The sequence below is a fragment of the Hyposmocoma kahamanoa genome, unplaced genomic scaffold, assembly GCF_003589595.1.
Source record: "Hyposmocoma kahamanoa isolate Upper Pololo Valley unplaced genomic scaffold, ASM358959v1 99640, whole genome shotgun sequence".
Classification (NCBI taxonomy): Eukaryota; Metazoa; Arthropoda; class Insecta; order Lepidoptera; family Cosmopterigidae; genus Hyposmocoma; species Hyposmocoma kahamanoa.
In genome coordinates this window covers 600-18,251 of record NW_020655978.1, presented here as the reverse complement: position 1 = coordinate 18,251, position 17,652 = coordinate 600, and the positions used below count along the sequence as shown (strand labels likewise).

Sequence of the window (17,652 nt, the reverse complement as noted above, 5' to 3'; positions counted from 1 at the left end):
GAGTGAAGATATTTGTGTTTTCCATCCGTTACTCTCATCTCTGGACTATATTCGCACTTTCCATCAGGCGCGGTGCAGTCATTTTGTCGAGTCACAATAAAAAAAAATAAAAAAAAAATCATATGGTATGTATATACAATGTCTTAAATTTAAAATAATGCTACACATGTGAGCCCTTCATTAGGGATAACAATAACAGCAGAGGTAGGCCGAGGTTTCAATTATTAATTAAAATTATTATTTATCAAATAATAATATAAAATAAAAAAAATATGTCATGTAATAAGAAAGAAATACGTCATATTATGAGTAGAATTATGTCACTTAAGAGCTCTCATGCCAGACAAGTTTTGACGTTGGCTCCGCCCAAATTTGTGAAACAAATATATGCCTGAAGTTCGCGTAACATGCGACAGGAGATGTTGAATTTTGCGCATTAAAAGTACCAAATTCGTTTTAGCGGAATATTTCTAAAACTAAAGGGATTAAAAAAAAATCCGTAGTGACAGTTTTCGATCATGCATAAATATAGTTAATTATCTAATTTTTGTCCTAATAACCTGTAGCATTTCGAGGGTGAATCGAAAAAATGTGAAAATTAGAGGTCATTTCGTGATTTTTATCTATCGAGGAAACTTTATTGTTTTATGTTTCTGATTAGTGTCTATGCTTGAATATATCGTGTAGTTACTCATACAATATTTTATTTTTAACTTTAAAGTGGATATACCCCTCTAAAATCAAATCGAAGATTAGGAATTTTTCCTCTGCTCCCTCTTAAAAGTTTGAAGTATGGAGCATTATCCTTCATTTTACACTATTTTTTATATTTTGCTGGTTTTTGTACTTCTTACTGTTTTTGTATGCAATAAAGAATATTTTTAATGTATTAGTATAGGGTATAGTTTCCGTGGCTTAGTTGGCATAGCGTCTGCCGCGGTTTGTTAGAGACGTTGCTTCGAATCCAGCCGGATCGACGGATTTTTTTCTAAATATACAATCTTCGTATTAATAATTACTACAACATACTGTTAGGTTCAATTCACAAGTAACGCTGTACTTTTGTGTACAACAGGACACTCTGGACGGCGACATGAAGTCCCTTCGCAAACTTCTTGAAGTCCAAAAGAACGACCTCAAAACGCACTATCAGAAACAGCTGGAAGATGCCGTTCTCGCCAAGTTGCAGGAGTTCCAGCAGCAGTTGGATATCGCCGAAAGAGAAATGGAGAACGACGCAAGAGCGAAAGAAGCGGCGATAGTCGATAGCTACACTAAACAAATTGCCAGGATTGAAGAACAGTAAGACCAAGTGATGTATTTAAAAGTGTTGTGTACATTAACGTGACAAACGACAGACGGCAGTGCCACAGACACAACACTTTTGCCTCGGATCACAGAATTGAAGCCGTAATATTTATTATCCACGATCAAAAACAGTATCTTAAAATATGATAAACGCCCAATATAATTTCTGTGTTTTGGACATCTCCACTACACTTATCTATTTACCTATAGCAGTAATGTCAGCATTACTGTGTTCCAGTTTAGAACGGTGCTGGTGAAATTACAGGCACATGGGACTTGTCTACTTATGTCTCAGGGCGACAGGCGCAGTGGCAGTGCCCCTCAGATTTTTGCGATTTAAAGCCCTGAGTGGCACTGCAACTGTTATTGACAGGCGGTGTAGTTTACCATCAGGTGCACGACTTGTTCGTCCCGTCGCTTGATATTATAAAAAAAAATACAACCTATTGTTGCTGAATGGTCAACATGCTGGTCTGCCACCGGTAACTAAGCGATCCTGCTCAGCAGACTCGCTAAAACTCTAAGATTGTATTCAGCAGTGGGGCGTATGATTTGATAATGTACGTTCTATTACAATGTCTGCAATCTGCATAAACTGTCTTCATTCTTTCTTTCAAAATTGTATTATTTTTTAACCGACTTCAAAAACAGGAGGAGGTCCTCAATTCGACTGTATGTATTCACTAGTTTGTTATAATTAACTGCCACCGTGGCCGAACGGTTACCATGCCGGACTGCCACGCAGAGGTACCGGATTCGATTACCGGACCGAAAGAAATTTTTGTATGGCCTACTTTTTTTTTCTTTTTTTATTGTGACTCGGCAAAATGACTGCACCGCGCTTGATGGAAAGTGCGAATACAGTCCAGAGATGAGAGTAACGGATGGAAAACACAAATATCTTCACTCCGTCACTATCATTTTGCCGGTCTGGCCAAATGCTTCTTCACACTACGTTTGAAGGACCCGATGTTATAGAGGGGAGGGAATACATGCGCCGAGAGTTGGTTCCACAATTTGATGGTTCGGCATAAAAACGAATTGCCAAACTTTTTAGTGCGGGACGGTATTGAACTGACCGTCCAACTGTGGCAACGCAGTCCGGCACGGGTGGTCCGCTGATGGAAAGGAGAGGAAGGGATAAGGTTGAATAACTTTTCAGAGCACTCACCGTGGTACAGGCGATAGAATACGCTAAGAGACGCTATATCTCAGCGAAGCTGTAACGACTCCGCATGCTCAGTTACATGAGGATCGTTGACAAGTTCATGTGTATTTCATAAATATATGTATTACAACTTTAGTTTGTCATGATAGAAATGCTTTTACACAAACCACCCCAATCCAAATGTAGGAAACCAATGAATAGATGATAATAAACCAAATAATGAACAAGATACTTTGAATGTTCACACATAATCGCAACATCTTGAACAACAAAGAATTTTGATGAAATAGCCTGACAAAGAGGCATCATTACAATACTTGCATAACAGTGTCACACATATGTCATCTAGCAGTTACGTTAATGATTCGGAACCTTGCTGGTTTCCTAAGTATGAGTTTTTGATGTTCTTCCATTTCATTATCTAAAATGACTACAGTTCTCACCATTCCTAGCTGCTAGAATGCCACCTGTCAGTGCACCGCTCGTGATTGAGTTCCAAGGGTCTTCTTTCTGCCGGAGGTATACTAGTGTACAGTCAATTGTGGAGAACATGCCACCCCAGACGGCAAAGTTCCCTGCTACAATAGGAGATCTCTCTTTCATAGCTGCTAAACTGCCAATCTAGAAGACAAAACTTCATGTTATTTCACTTTACAGAACACTAAATTATTCATGAAAACTTGATTTATGTACATTTATTATTGATTTGCTGCAACATGGGCCAGGCACATTTGTGATTGGAATGTGTTATGATATGCCTTTTTAGGCAGGTATTTAAACACAACAAAGTCTGTACTGTTGCTTAAACAATCAATTTCTGTTTTTGATTCCCTCAAAGGCACATTAGACAAAAACAAACCACCAGATGGTGGATATTGATTAGGCAAGTAATTACATTTTGACGCACCATTTGATTTAATTTGATTGATTGTCAATTAAGCTCAATTCAGCTTCATTAAATGCCGCCATCCAGTTCAGTCTAGGCCATTAGTTAAAAGGTGGATTAAATCATTTAAATGTAATCGTGTATGTATAAAGTACCTATCTATTAGTAAGTAAATAGACAATTCATGTATACATTCAAGGGTGGACAGTGACGAATGGCAACACATATGTATATCATATTTTATTCTCATAATCGTGCAATTTGTATTATTATAGTCATTGTGATTTGTTTGTCACAGACACGAGTATACATTGCACTACGTAGCGCTCACGCTGCACAACGCTAGCCAGTAAGTTGCGTGCAAAGACAATATCTGCCCTTATAACTGCCTCAGTGGCAGTGTTGGGCGTTAATCAATTAAATTTCAATCAGAAATTCAATCAGACCAAAAAATCAATTCAATTGAAATCAATTGCAATTAAATCAATTCCGACACGTCGCAATTGATTTGAAAAAATCAATAAATGCGATTGATTTCAATTGAATTGATATTTTTTAGTTATTCTAAGAAACAATTGAAACTAACAATTAAAACCAAAACTACCGAATAAAAGTGTCATTAACAAAAAAAAGAATATGGGTTAAGGGGTCAGTTGGGGTTCGGGTCGGTTAGGAATCGGTTAGGGGGTGGATTAGGGGCAGTGTTGGGCAAAATTTCATTGTTCTGGCAATTAAAGATTGACAATTAATTAATGGTCAACTGCGAAACAACTATTAACGATTGATCAATTGTTAGTTGCGAGAACCGCAATTCATTAATTGCGTATATCTACAATTAACAATTAATCAATTTCCAATGTTTTTGATTAACTATTAAAACTGACAATTATGATAAATTTATACATGGGGGTATGTTAAGGGATGGGTTAGGGGGTGGGGTAGGGTTTGGGTTGGGGGTTAGGGATGAGTTTGGGCGTGTGTTAGGGGTGGGTCGGGGGTTAGGGTCGAGTTAGGGGGTCGGTTAAGGGGTCGGTTAGGAGATCGGTCAGGGGGTTTGTCAGGGATTGGTCAGAGCGTCGATCAGGGGGTCAGTTAAATGGGTGAGTTAGGGAACCCCTGACCGACTCCCTGGTCGTTTAGGGGGTGGGTAAGGTGGTAGGTTCCCTAACCTAACCTAACCCCTCACCCCTGTGAGGGGTTAGGTCACTCACCCGATCAGCCACCCCTGACCCACCCTCTAGCTCACCACTAACCCGATCACCAACCTACCCCCTAACCCACCCCCGAACTCACTTAACCCATCGTGTCCGCCATCTTAGATTTACAAATAAATTCTATATTTGTAATGAGCACCCCCAAATACCTCGAATACGATACCCAACTTGCCATTATGTGAATAATTGTGCCCGCCATCTTACCTCCTAACCCACCCCTAACCCCGCCAAACCCAAACCCTAACCCAACCCCAATCCACCATCCAACCCACCCTCCGACCTACCCCTAACCCAAACCCTAACTCATTATGGAGTGCCTCCAGACCAGTGATAAAGACAATACACTAAATTAGAATGATTTCTAATTTTTTGGGCCAATACCTTCCCCCACTACACGTGTATTGAATTGCCTATTGGCCTATTGTGAATGTACATTTTGAGCCACTCCACTAGTTTGCCTTGCTGTTTAGTAAAGGATCTCACGGAAACTGACTATAAAATTGGGTTATGTGTAAATGGGCTTTACGAATTTCGCACTTTCTACTAGGCTGGCTTTGTGGTATGGCTTGTCTATTGGCCCTGTGTAACTGTACATGGGCCATTAACACATTCCCTGTGCATGTATGTGATGCATATCGAAGTCCAAACAACATTTCAGTGCATCACATATCAAGCATGGCCCTTTATAAATATAAACACTAAATGAAATTTGCACGTATGAGCTAGATCATCTTTATTTACTTGCACAAATGGACCACAAAAATGTGATAATCAGCATGTGGTACTGGATGACTTTTTAACCAATGTTGCCAGAGTTTATTGACAGTTATCACTGTCAAACTAAAATACAAAAAGTAATTATGTTATTGATTATTCTATCCATAAATGTATTAACTAAAACATCTGTGAAGATAACTCTAAATGTGCATGAATTCCATGTGATGTATTAAGCATGTGCATGCACCATATAATGTGGCACCAAGTAAAGAACTCATATGTGCGTGTATTACATGTGGGGCATTTGGGAAAATCGAGAAAATAGGAAGGGGGTTTATGGAAATGATTTTTCCATCCATAAATGTGTTAATATACATATACCAAATCCAACATATTTACAAAACAAAAAAATTACACGTGAGGGGTCAATTTCTGATTTCCAGTTACACAGGGAACGTGCACAGCTACTCCTTACCAATTTCCGATTGAATCCTATAGGTGCATTTCTGAAGCCCTTTATCGAATGGAATATCCCGCCACCGATGGCCCCCATTATAAATGCACCGCCAGAGTCGTCCAGAATACGCCACGGGCAAGGTTCTCTTGAATATTCATCCATATTCTATTGATTTATGTGGTCCTGCAAAAGTTAGGTAACAATAATCTAACCTCAAAATATCTCGACTTTACCAAACAATAATGAATTTTAATCATTGGTGTAACTTACTAACTCTTATGTAAATTTTATAATAAACACTTGTTAAGTTCGCGAAGCTTTTATTTTGTGGTTTGATGAAATTTTTATGAAACAGTCACTTGCACCATGTTACTCTCTGCCAGTATTTTTTTTTAAAGGCCGTTTCTTTTCCTTTTCCTTGCGCGAAATGTTCGCGCAAAAGACTACAACATAAAGTGGTACTATGATAATACGTAAAAAGGAAAGAGATATAATTTTTGTTCTCAGTTGAAATCATATTGAAACACATAACAAAAATAATTCAAAAATAGCGAAACGTCTATGGTATGTCAATTCTTTCCATAATCAGTAAAGTGGTTTGTGATCATTATTCATTTTGCTTTGCACAGGAGTTAACTCTTATTAGTTTGTGACAGGAGTTATAAGCGTTTCGTTGCCTTATCGAAGACGTCATGATGGAATATTTTAAATAATTCTTTATAAAAGTTCAAAATGACCATCCACAATTTGTATATTTTCGATAGATATGGCACTCTTCTTTACTACGGAGAGTGGAATAGATCAAAACAAGCAGGAATGTCTCGTGAAGAGGTAAGCAGAACACCGCCCCTAATACTCGTTTCTAAATGTTCATTTCATTTCATTTCTTTCTCTGTTTGTGAGGTATTTTGAAAACATTCCTTAAAATAACTTTAATTGTATTCGTTTGATTTCAGGAAGGAAAACTAATGTATGGTATGCTGTTCTCCATCAAGTCTTTTGTGGCCAAAATTTCACCTCTAGATCCAAGAGAAGGTTTCCTTTGCTACAAAACTTCGAAATACACACTACACTGCTTAGAGACACCTTCGGGACTCAAATTTGTTATGAACACAGACAACCAAGCTCAAGGTGTTAGAGATTTATTGAAAAAGATCTATGCTGAGATTTATGTAAAATACGCTATGAGAAATCCTTTGTGCACAATTGGAGAACCGATCACAAGTGAGCTTTTTAGAAATAAACTTGATGCTTTTATTAAACAGACTACGATTCATGCTGTTCGAGCATCCTGATAAGATTATAACTAAACAGCTTGCTAAACAGATGTTTATAATTAAGTTGGAACTGAATGAAATAAAAAAGTAAAATTAAATTTCCTACTAGAACTAATTTTATTAACTTATGTAAATATCTTTAATTTTTATAGTGCTAGAAAAACTACGATGTTTTTAAAAGTAAGTAAATACTAAGTTATTAAAGAAGTAAACTTAATTTGTGTGTATTCATCTCTTTATTTATTTTTAAGGTTACAATTTGTGCGACAAAAATTTCATATTATTCTTAATTTATTGCAAGTCTTGATTTTCTTTTATTTTCAAATATACAGGTATTAGTAACTCGATACATTCCTTTTAAGGGGTGAAAGTAGACCTAATTTGTAGCAAGTTAAGTCAAGTTATACCCTGTCCGAAAATTAGTAGTTTCAAAGATATTGACGACTTAGTTTTTTTTTAAAAATCACGATTCTCAGCTTTGTTATATTTTTGGAATTTAATTATATTACACTTGATTTTATGGTTAAATAAGGTTTAGAGGGAAAATGTTAAAGAAATGTTGACACTTGACAATCTGTAACGTTTATTACCTTAAAGTACAAACTCTTAACTAAGTTATTCTAAATTTTATACATTTATTGGAAGTCCTGCTCAAAATGGGAACCTCGGTTCCTAATACACGCTCTTAATCTTCTGCGTACTTCACTTGTCGTTACTCGCGATGTTATGATTGTTCTTATTAGTTCAGCTGCGTCAATTATTCTCTGCCTTAGCTCATCTAATGAATTTACGGGCATTTCATACATCAAACTTTTCATATGCCCCCATAAATAAAAATCGCAGTGTCAAATCTGGGCACCGTGCTGTCTAAGGAATCGGCCCGCCTCGACCAATCCAACGGCCTGGATATTTCGTGTCCAGCCATAGTCGCACACCTAGGCGGAAGTGAGCTGGGCAGCCATCATGCTGGTAAATCAGATTTAAAAATGTTCTAATGGGTATATCTTCTAACAATACAGAAAAATTATCCCTCAAGAAATTTTCGTACATCTCTCCATTTAAATGGTCAGGGAAAAAGTAAGGCCCGATTAAATGTCTGCCAATGATTCCCATCCAGACGTTAAGGGAAAACGTCTCGGGTTCCAAAAATGTGCATTGTGGAAATTTGTGATTCCGTCGCGATCAAACTTGGATTCGTCTGTCCATAATATTCTTGACAAAAAATTTGGGTTTTCCAGATCGGCATTAATCATGAAACGGCAATAATCTAACTGGCTCTCCTTCCTCCAATCCTTGCACAGGAGTGTAATCGTACGGGTACAGGCCAGCGGTAAGAACAGTCCAATCACCCTGTTTATTTATTGGCATACATAATAAGAAGTGCAATATGCAGGATCTAAAACAAAAGACGTATTAACAACCAAACTATTCAAGGGAGAGAAAAATGGTGGGTTTTCGCAGTTAGATACAGTTTTTACACAAATTAATTTTTGTTTGGTTCGGTTTGAGTTTCAATAATAACTATTATTGTTACTTGATGGTTCTATAGCCAACGCTCAATAAATAAATAATAATATATCCAATTTTATATTATGTCGTAAGAAACACTATCGAAGACATTTAATTCTTGTAATTTTGTAATGGAATACAAGAAAGAGATTACTCTCAGTCTAGGCTGTATGGCACATTAGTGCCTTTGCCTTTTCCAATGGAAAAACAGTACCAAAAAAACACCAAACTATTTAATTCGAGTGGATAGCCATACGCGGAAGACTACATAACGCTATCTTACTCTAACATAGCAATCTTAAAAAATTAAGTGCGTCATTTTGTTTGTCTTTTTCAAAAGTTTTCAAACATTGTGAGCCGCGAATCTGTGTTTTTGGCAATTAAGAAACTTGTTCACAAAACGGGTAATCGTCATGGTTAAACTCGGAGGTTATACGAATAATATCAGGGCTTTATGGTATTTGTAGATTTTTTTATATGGAATATTCTGGAATCAGCTGTTTGCCTATTTTGATCGGAGTATACCGGCGGCGATGAGACGAGAGTGGTTTTCAGATAACCTCCAAAAATTGTCCCTTTCAATAACTTTTATGTTATTACATGAATGCTAAGCATTATTTATTTAATATGATTGCTTGCTTACTTAGTCTGTGTTATACATAAAAAGACTACTTTACTACGTCACAGTAATAAATAAAAATTAAAAACGTGGGCAATTTCTCATTCATGGGAATGAGAAATTGCCCACGTTTTTAATTTATAATTTTAAGAAAAGAAGAAAAAAAATTAAACGTCGTAGAAATCGCAATAGGATAAACTCTAATAACTTAAACGTCGAATACATACCGTAACTTTCCAATTTATTTTAAACAAACATGTTTTCTTGGGAATACAAAATGTGTTTCAATTTTCTTATCATTAGTGTCAATACAACTAAAAGTCTCCTAATAACATAAGTTCATACCGCATCACCTTCACCCTTCGCACACGTGAGAAGGGGCTCCTGTCGGATTTGAGTGTACACAGTGAAGTAACCTGTGCATCTCCGTTTTAGCAAAAAAAACGAGTTAAATACCAATTTCAGCGCTAGTAACTAAATCGTTCTCATTCATGTCTCTAACTGCCTCCGTGGCCTAACGGATACCATGCCGGACTGCCACGCAGAGGTCCCAGGTTCGATTCCCGGGACGAGAGAAATAGTTGTATGGCCTACAATTATTTCTCTCGTGAGTTTGGATGTAATTTGTGGTTGTCTATGTGTGTGTCCATGGCACCCGCGACACAGGGTTTCCCTAGTGCGGGGCTATGTTGAGTGTGTGCGTTATTTATTTATTTATTATTTATTTATGTAAAGCAATCTATCTAAATAAGTACCTATTAAGTTATAGTTTTATAAACTTTATTGTATATCAATTAGACAAAGGGAACTTTAAAATCCATGCATTTTTATAACGGTCCAGCATATTTTACACACTTCACAATTAAAAATGTATCCAAATATCATTATTGTCGCTCTCATTTTTGTCTACTTTTAAGTCAAATAGTCATTTTAAGCCAAACATTTACTTGAACTATGACAATTAGATGGTGATAGTGTTGATGATGACGGTGGTGACGATGATGATAGTGGTGATAATGACGATGATGATTGTAGTGATGAAGACGATGATTGTTATGATGATGTGAATGGTAATGATGCTGATGATAATGGTGATCATGATGATGATGTTGATGGTGGTGATGATAATATATTGATGTACAAGAAAGTTTATATGACATTAACAAAATACTTACTTAGATTTATTTATTAATTACATACAGATAGATAAATGGTCTTACACGGATGAGAAAGGTTTTGATACAAGAAGTTATATTAAAATATTTGTTGCATGTTAAATGTTTTTTTGTGAACGATAAAAAAAGTGTTGTAATAATAATTTCTCATTACTGTGCCGTCTTTCTCATTTATGTTTATGAGAAAATCATTCGTGTTACTGCAATCTGATTCGTGTGACCTAAAATATCGATTTTTATTTAACTTACATATTTCTGTGATTTTGTAATTATTAACATTGCTTGAACTTATTTGTACATTTAGGACCTTAAAACCAAACGAAAAAAGGGTTTTACAAAAATCACTCAAAAAGTGCCATTGAAATTCGGAAAGTGAAATTCACCCACGAGTTGTATTTGTATCAACTCGAGTTACTCGAATTGACTTGACTTCAACCTCGAGTTGCAACTCGAGTTAACTCGACTCGGTGTTTGTCAGAGCAACCGCGAGTCGCGAGTAGAACTCGAACCGACAATTCACCGAGTTGGACACGATTGTGAGTATAGTGTTCTGTGGACACGATCGGCCGGCCGAAGGTCACCGAACCAACCGAGCTAGCTCGAGTTCACAAAGTGTAGCTCGAGTTGACTCGTTGTGGGAGTAACTCGTTTCGCCCATCGCTTGCAACTCGAGCGTGCTCTGAAGGTCACCAACGCGTTGTATGAATGAAGTATTCGGTTCGGCGGCGGGCGGGGCGGGTCAACCGAGTTAGCTCGAATTCTTGAAAAAGTAACTCGAGTTTACTCGTTAGTAGGAGTTTAAACGTGCAGTTAGGGTAATTTACAATCTGGGCCCCAAAGTATCTTTGAGAGATAAGTTTAAAGAAATTAACATTCTTACATTAGTCTCACAGTACATTTATGAAAATGTAATTTATGTTAAAAGGAATAGTAATTTCTTTATGAAAAATAGTGACAGACATAACATTAATACGAGGAATAAAAATAAACTAGCTTTTCTTGATAGTCGTCTTTACAATGTCAAAAAAATCATTTAAGGGGCAATGTATACGCTTCTATAACAAGATTCCGGTTGATATACAAAATTGTGAAACAAAAATTTTGTACTAAAGGTTATTATACAACTTATGCGTACTTGGATGACAAAAATCCGTGGTAGTAACCCGTTTAGCTCATGGATGTCGTCTCGATCTCTGATGTTTAAATAAAAAAAAATATATATTGTAAATGTTGAATGTGTACAAATGTTATTTACAAAGAGCAACCCCTAGAGTTTCTTGCTCATTCTTCTCAGGAGAATCTGCGGTTACGAATAAGCGGTAGAGTTTAACCATTGTGACGATTTCAAGTGTAATAATGCTTACCTATGAAATAAAGATTATTTCGAATTTTAATTTTAATTTGAGTAACCCGAGTTAACCGATTTAAGGACTATCCACACACATCAGGGCCGTGTCCGGGATGTGGACGGGGCGTGCAAGTTTGTATGCACTGCGGGCCCGTCCCGGCGCCGGCCCGGACACGGAAATGGGTTATAACGAGTTCATACAAAATGTACGCTACGTATTTTTTGAGCCCCTGACACGGAACACTGCCCGTCCACGTCCCGGGCACGGCCCGGATATGTGTGGATAGACCTTTAATGAATCGCGCATCGCTGGTATTACCAGTTGCCATATTTTGCAACAAGCCAGTAAGCTTGCCAATGCCAACATTGCATTGCCAACGAATGACTGCAAAGGGGACTATAGTAAATTGTACAGCATTCTTAAAATATTACCTGCGGATTTGAAACCAAACTACCAAATCGTAATTGATAATTATTTTAATGACAAATTTAAAATACCAATATATTGTATAACAAATATAGGACTAGGAGGGTTCGTGAAGGAAAGTTTGTGCAACCTCGGACTGTCAATTATTACGGACGAAGGCTAAACAAATATCTGGTACCACATATTTTTAATAATATAGGTTTCCTTAGGAAAAATCCAGTAAGTAGTGTTCTAATTTTAAAATCTAAATTAAAAAATATATTATTAGGATAGTTAGTAGAAGTTAAGTCTAAGTTTAGTTATATTAATTATATTAGTTGTTGTTGTTTTTATTGTGCGCTATTAATTCATTAATTAAGAATTAACATATAATGTGTGAGAGCGTGCACGCCAACAAACTGTTTCCAGTTTGGCGGGAGATGTACTGTTGTAAATGTATAAACTTTTTTTGAATAAATGAATTTAAAAAAAAAAATGAAAGCCTTCATTAGCCTTCGCCTTCGTCAAAACTAGGAAGTAAAAAGTGTTCATAGATACAAATAGCAATAAAATTATTATTAAGGTCTTTAAGTAAGTATTAAAAAATACTATAAAGAAGATATAATCTTGGATTAAAACCTGTGTTTACAGGTCATATAAAAAGAAAATTAAAGTTGTTTAGCAAGTGTTTAGCAACAACGGCAGAAACGGACGCTCGATGCATTTATTTTAAATTTTCTTAAGATATCCGTCACAGTTTCACGTAAAACAATTGTACTTGGTTTCTAGTTTATTTCGTCGTATAATGGCGTCAGTTTCCTGCCTGCGAATAAAGTGTAGCCGCTGGGATGAGTGAGACGGACGACACCGACGTTTTGTTGCTGATTCCCCCGGATTTCTTCCTCGTCCACACTTCGGGCTCCGACGATTCTATCCTAGAATCCTCTAGAACAGTTGTCCATAAACCTCCATCGTGCACGGCCCAAGCTATCGGCAAGTTAGTGGACCAAGTGCACTCGCTGGAATCTAGGTTAGAAAGCTTGGAAATAAACTCGACAATCACTGATTCTAGTATAGGCAGCATTCCAAGACGAAAGAATTGGGAGACCGAAAGCTACTGCAATAGTCTCGATCGAAAGTGCTACACTTTTCCTCGTAGACGTCGTCGGAAAGTCTCTAAAAGAGAACGGCGGCTGGATTTGTCTCTTACCAGCTTTGATTCCAGCAGTACTAGAAAAACTGTCCCGCCATTGCCTTTAAAAGACATCGAACTTGCGTGTTTAGGCACTAGGCGTGACGCTATTCATGATTCGCCAAGTATGGACGGAGACGTGAGCAGTATTATTTCAACTCCAAACAAAAAGAATGACAAACTTCTTCTGCATGAAATAGACGAATTTCTTACCAAAGTTGATGCTTACGAGACACCTGGTACAAAATACAAAGAGTCTGATACAACATTAAGCTCAGAGAATGTGATAAAAGCTACAGGAGACTATATATCTCATAAATTGGATAGAAGTAATGCAGAAGAAATTAAATTGCCCAGTGGGCGCACTGTATCAAGTGCTATTTTGGATAAATATATTTATTTGGTCAAAAGCAACCCACAATCAGCTACAGAGAAACCTGAACCTTCAACAAGTAGATCTAAACTCCAATATGAAGAACCTGTACCTAATCGTTCACTGGAAATGCCAAAACCACCAGATTTATCAAAATATGTTCAAGAATCAAAATCCCCAAGCATACGAAGACTAAACTTCTCAGAGAATAAAGACATACAACCAACTTCCACTCCCAAAAAACCTTTAAGTTCTACTGTTAACTATATTGATGTATTTAAACCGTCATCAAATAAAATCTACGAGAGAGCTACAAAAGTCCTAGAACAGTACAAGTCTCAAAATTCAAGTAGATATACTCAGAATATGGACAGTTATGTGTCTAAAGATGAATTTAAAATGCCTCAGATGAGACCATTCACAGAAGGTAAAGATATATTGAAAAATAAGCTCATAGATACAATTGATACAGATCTGTTAAGTTTGAGTGACTTGTGGGGGGAGAAGGAAAAAGGAGACAAAGGGGATAGCATCAAATTGGAGGAAGAAAGATTGAAGAGGGAGGTATGTAACAATAATTTTAATCATTATTATTATGCTTTATTGATTCTCTTTTTTAAATACAGAGCTTGTAAGGGGGTAATTTACCCACTTAATGTTCTTTCCCACAGCATTGTGAATCAATGATCCAACAACTTCAAAAGAAAATCCTAGACCAACAAGAGAAGTTAGCAGTGGCAATCAAGGTGGATAAAGCAAAGGATGTTGCAATATCAAAGTTGCGGGAAGCATGGCTCCGACTAACGGGGAACTTGGATAAGGTGGAGGAACGACACCGTGCTGGACTGGAAAAGATGATGGCTGAAGTGGATAACTTTAAAATGGTCGCTACTGAAGCTCAGAGGGTAACATTCTACAAAATACTCGCACAATTTTTACTTAGTGCGTAATACATGGAATAAACTGAAAATCAATATAATTTTCAATCATGATAATACATTGTACATCAATCTCTTTTGATCCACATTAAAGTATCACAATTACTATTCTGGCTAGGGGTGTCCACTTAGAAAATACATCGAAGTCTTCATTCGATGTAAAACATCGAAACCTTGCATTGACTTTTTCAATGCATCGCTTAAAAACATCAATGTTTTTTTCAACATCGAATACTGTTTTGTTTTTCTTAGCTTAACAGTGAATGCAGAGTAACACTATATCAATAGAGTGGTGGTGCTGTTGTGCTGTAGTGATGTTATGATATTGTGCGTTAGTTTAGTAGTACTGGTCAAGAGAAGCCAGGAACTTAAAAGAACATAGTATTGCATCGGTAAGACATACATTTATAAGTGAAAAAATGCAAATTAATAGAAATGTTTTTATGCAAGAACAATTCCTTATAGGAATGTTTTTTGTGATTAGGTAAATTGTCTAAAATAGACAAATAAGTTCGATACATATTCAATTATTCATTCACAGATGAATGAAATAAGCTAGGATTATAAATACAAGTAAAACAAACACTAAATGACTTACAATATTAAATTGAAGCACAGAGACACGCAGAATTAGTGTTTTCTATGATGTTTTTATTATATATAAATTATTTCAATATTAATTCAATGTTTTTATTAAAAAATATTGATGCTTCGAATAGAATTTCTTGTCAAAACATCTAATCAATCCAATGTATCGTACGATATACATCGAATGGATTCGATACATCGACGTTCAACGAATATCCCTAATTCTGGCAAATTCTAAACTGTCATTCATCTAACATTCATATAACACACTTTCTTTTTTTATAGAAAACAAATCACTTTGAAACGGAACTCTACAAAGCGCTAGATCTAGCTCATGACTACCAAGACAAATGTAAACAGCTTACGAATGAAATGAAACAGGTTCAGGAAAACACCGCAAAAGTCTTACAGAGTAAAGATGAAGTTATAGCCCGCAAAGATCACGAGATTGAAACGTTGAAAGATAACTATGAAACCGTGATGCGGCTTAATAAACAGAGCACAGATTGTGTTAAGAATTTGGAAGACAATATAGAAAGAGTAAGTTTCCAATTAATTTTAATTATATATAGAGACATTCTGAACATCAAACCTATAAATCTTTGTCAATATGTATTTCTTAATATTTTGTTGTAGTATTGTTGTAAGGTACGTAAAATAGGCGCTGTCAAACGTAGGCACGTAAGTGTCACAGCAGGGTTTTATATGAATTATATGAAACTATTTCCATATTATTTATATGAAACTATTTTTGTGTGGATTTCATATTAATTATATGAAATCCTCTTTCGAAAATAATGTACACATACACCACACAAACACAATCGCAAAACACTTCACCACACGCATGAAGGCCAATCATTGTTGTTTATTTTTTTATTTTCTTTTTTTTATACTATCTTTTTTAATTATTTAGTTTACTTTAAGGTTATTATTATCATACCATTATACAATAGGAAATCTCTTGTGATTGTGCTTATTGGGAAGAATCTGACTTCTAAAATACAGTATCATACTAGTTTGGAGGTCAGAGCATCACGATTTTGTAATACTTAATTTATTTGATAAATGAAGATTATTATTATTATGAAAATAGTTTCGTATGATTAATATGAAAATAGTTTCATATAATTAATATGAAATCCACCACTATATGTGTTGGCGTTACTTCACTCAGCGACTAGCTTACTGTGATAGTGTCCTATGTCGGCAACGAAAACTGTCTAGTGTTTTGTAACCAAAATTATTTAGTGTTTTACAAGGGTGCTTGAAAAATGCTTCATCAAGTGAAATGTAAAGATGATTCACAGGAAAGAAATGAACATGAGCAAACAAAAGCTCGTCTCTGCGAGCTAAACCGCCGGTTGCAGTCGGCAACCGATGAAGCGGCTTTGGCGCAGCAAGAGCGAGGACTACTCAAAGAAAAAGTGAATGAAGAACGGTCCAGGGCGAATTTGCTGGAACGACAACTTGGTGAGAAGCAGAACCAAGTTAGTGAGCTGTTGAAGAAATGTGTAAGTACTCAATACTCAACACATTTATTGCATTCTTCGCTCCTTAAAAATTCGTCCTTAAAAGGTGTGCGGCGGAGTTGTCTCCCGTACTGACGCGCTTATACCGCCTCTCATACCAATCTGGTAACGTGCCCCTAGCTTGGAGGGAGGCCAACGTGCAACCTATCCCCAAGAAAGGAGATCGGTCTGATCCGGCAAACTATCGCCCAATAGCTGTCACTTCAGTGCTCTGCAAAGTGATGGAGCGGATTCTAAATATCCAGATAATCTGGAACGTCACTCCATTCTTAATGATCGACAGTACGGGTTTCGGCCGAACCGATCAACGGGTGACGTTCTAGCGTATCTAATGCATCTCTGGGGTGAAGCTATCGACAAACAGGGCGAAACCTTAGCGATAAGTCTGGATATTGCTAAGGCCTTTGATCGGGTCTGGCACCGTGGTCTCCTCTCCAAGCTTCCGGCATATGGTCTTCCCGGCCGCCTTTGTGAGTGGATCTCCGGCTTTCTGCGCGAGCGAAGATTGCGTGTCCTTGTTGACGGAGGCACTTCGCGGCTCGTGACAGTTAATGCTGGGGTGCCACAGGGCTCCGTGCTGTCGCCCACGCTGTTCCTTCTGCATATCAATGACTTGTTGCCTTTTGGCAACATTCATTGCTATGCAGATGATAGCACAGTGCACGGTTGCTATTATAAGCAATCGTCAAGCACCCGGGAGGACCCTGAGAGAAACCGGGAAAAACTTGTCGATGAGCTCAACCATGTTTTGGAACATATATCGTCGTGGGGCTCCCGAAACTTGGTTGAGTTCAACGCCAAGAAAACCCAGGTATGCGCGTTCAGCTCCAAAAAATCCCCATTCCTTCCACTTCCCCATCTTCAGGGTACAACGCTGACGCTGCAGGACAAGCTCAGCCTACTGGGGATGAGCATCCGGAAGGACATGAGCAACAAAGATTATAT

At 37.1% G+C, this 17,652-nt stretch overlaps 3 protein-coding genes across 3 annotated transcripts; 2 read left to right on the top strand and 1 right to left on the bottom strand.

Annotated features, from left to right (window-relative positions):
* Window positions 1-2,878: 2,878 nt before the first annotated feature.
* LOC113239140 (mitochondrial import inner membrane translocase subunit Tim17-A) lies at window positions 2,879-6,124 on the bottom strand. The gene is made up of 3 exons (XM_026476008.1): window positions 6,021-6,124; window positions 5,769-5,933; window positions 2,879-3,097 (listed from the first exon to the last, which is right to left on the bottom strand). The coding sequence occupies exons 2-3, from the start codon at window positions 5,910-5,912 to the stop codon at window positions 2,894-2,896; spliced, it is 348 nt and encodes a 115-aa protein (XP_026331793.1). The 5' UTR covers window positions 5,913-5,933; window positions 6,021-6,124; the 3' UTR covers window positions 2,879-2,893.
* Window positions 6,125-6,422: 298 nt separating this feature from the next.
* On the top strand, window positions 6,423-7,087 carry LOC113239141 (trafficking protein particle complex subunit 1). Its single transcript, XM_026476009.1, has 2 exons — window positions 6,423-6,581; window positions 6,707-7,087. Exons 1-2 carry the CDS (start codon window positions 6,483-6,485, stop codon window positions 7,043-7,045), a joined length of 438 nt encoding a protein of 145 aa, XP_026331794.1. The 5' UTR covers window positions 6,423-6,482; the 3' UTR covers window positions 7,046-7,087.
* Window positions 7,088-12,898: 5,811 nt separating this feature from the next.
* LOC113239139 (uncharacterized protein F36G3.1-like) lies at window positions 12,899-16,689 on the top strand (the record flags this gene model as incomplete). Its single annotated transcript, XM_026476007.1, has 4 exons — window positions 12,899-14,213; window positions 14,321-14,554; window positions 15,461-15,715; window positions 16,486-16,689. Coding segments are annotated over exons 1-4 (1,974 nt in total), but the record flags the coding sequence as incomplete, so codon positions are not given.
* Between the last annotated feature and the right edge of the window lie 963 nt (window positions 16,690-17,652).

What these genes read in the sequence shown, in the direction of transcription:
- LOC113239141 (XM_026476009.1), top strand. Translation starts at nt 6,483, where the DNA reads ATGACCATCCACAATTTGTATATTTTCGATAGATATGGCACTCTTCTT. An exon ending in CAGGAATGTCTCGTGAAGAG is followed by an intron (nt 6,582 to 6,706) that starts GTAAGCAGAACA and finishes GTTTGATTTCAG; the next exon opens with GAAGGAAAACTAATGTATGG.
- LOC113239140 (XM_026476008.1), bottom strand. Translation starts at nt 5,912, where the DNA reads ATGGATGAATATTCAAGAGAACCTTGCCCGTGGCGTATTCTGGACGAC. An exon ending in TAGGATTCAATCGGAAATTG is followed by an intron (nt 3,098 to 5,768) that starts GTAAGGAGTAGC and finishes TTTGTCTTCTAG; the next exon opens with ATTGGCAGTTTAGCAGCTAT.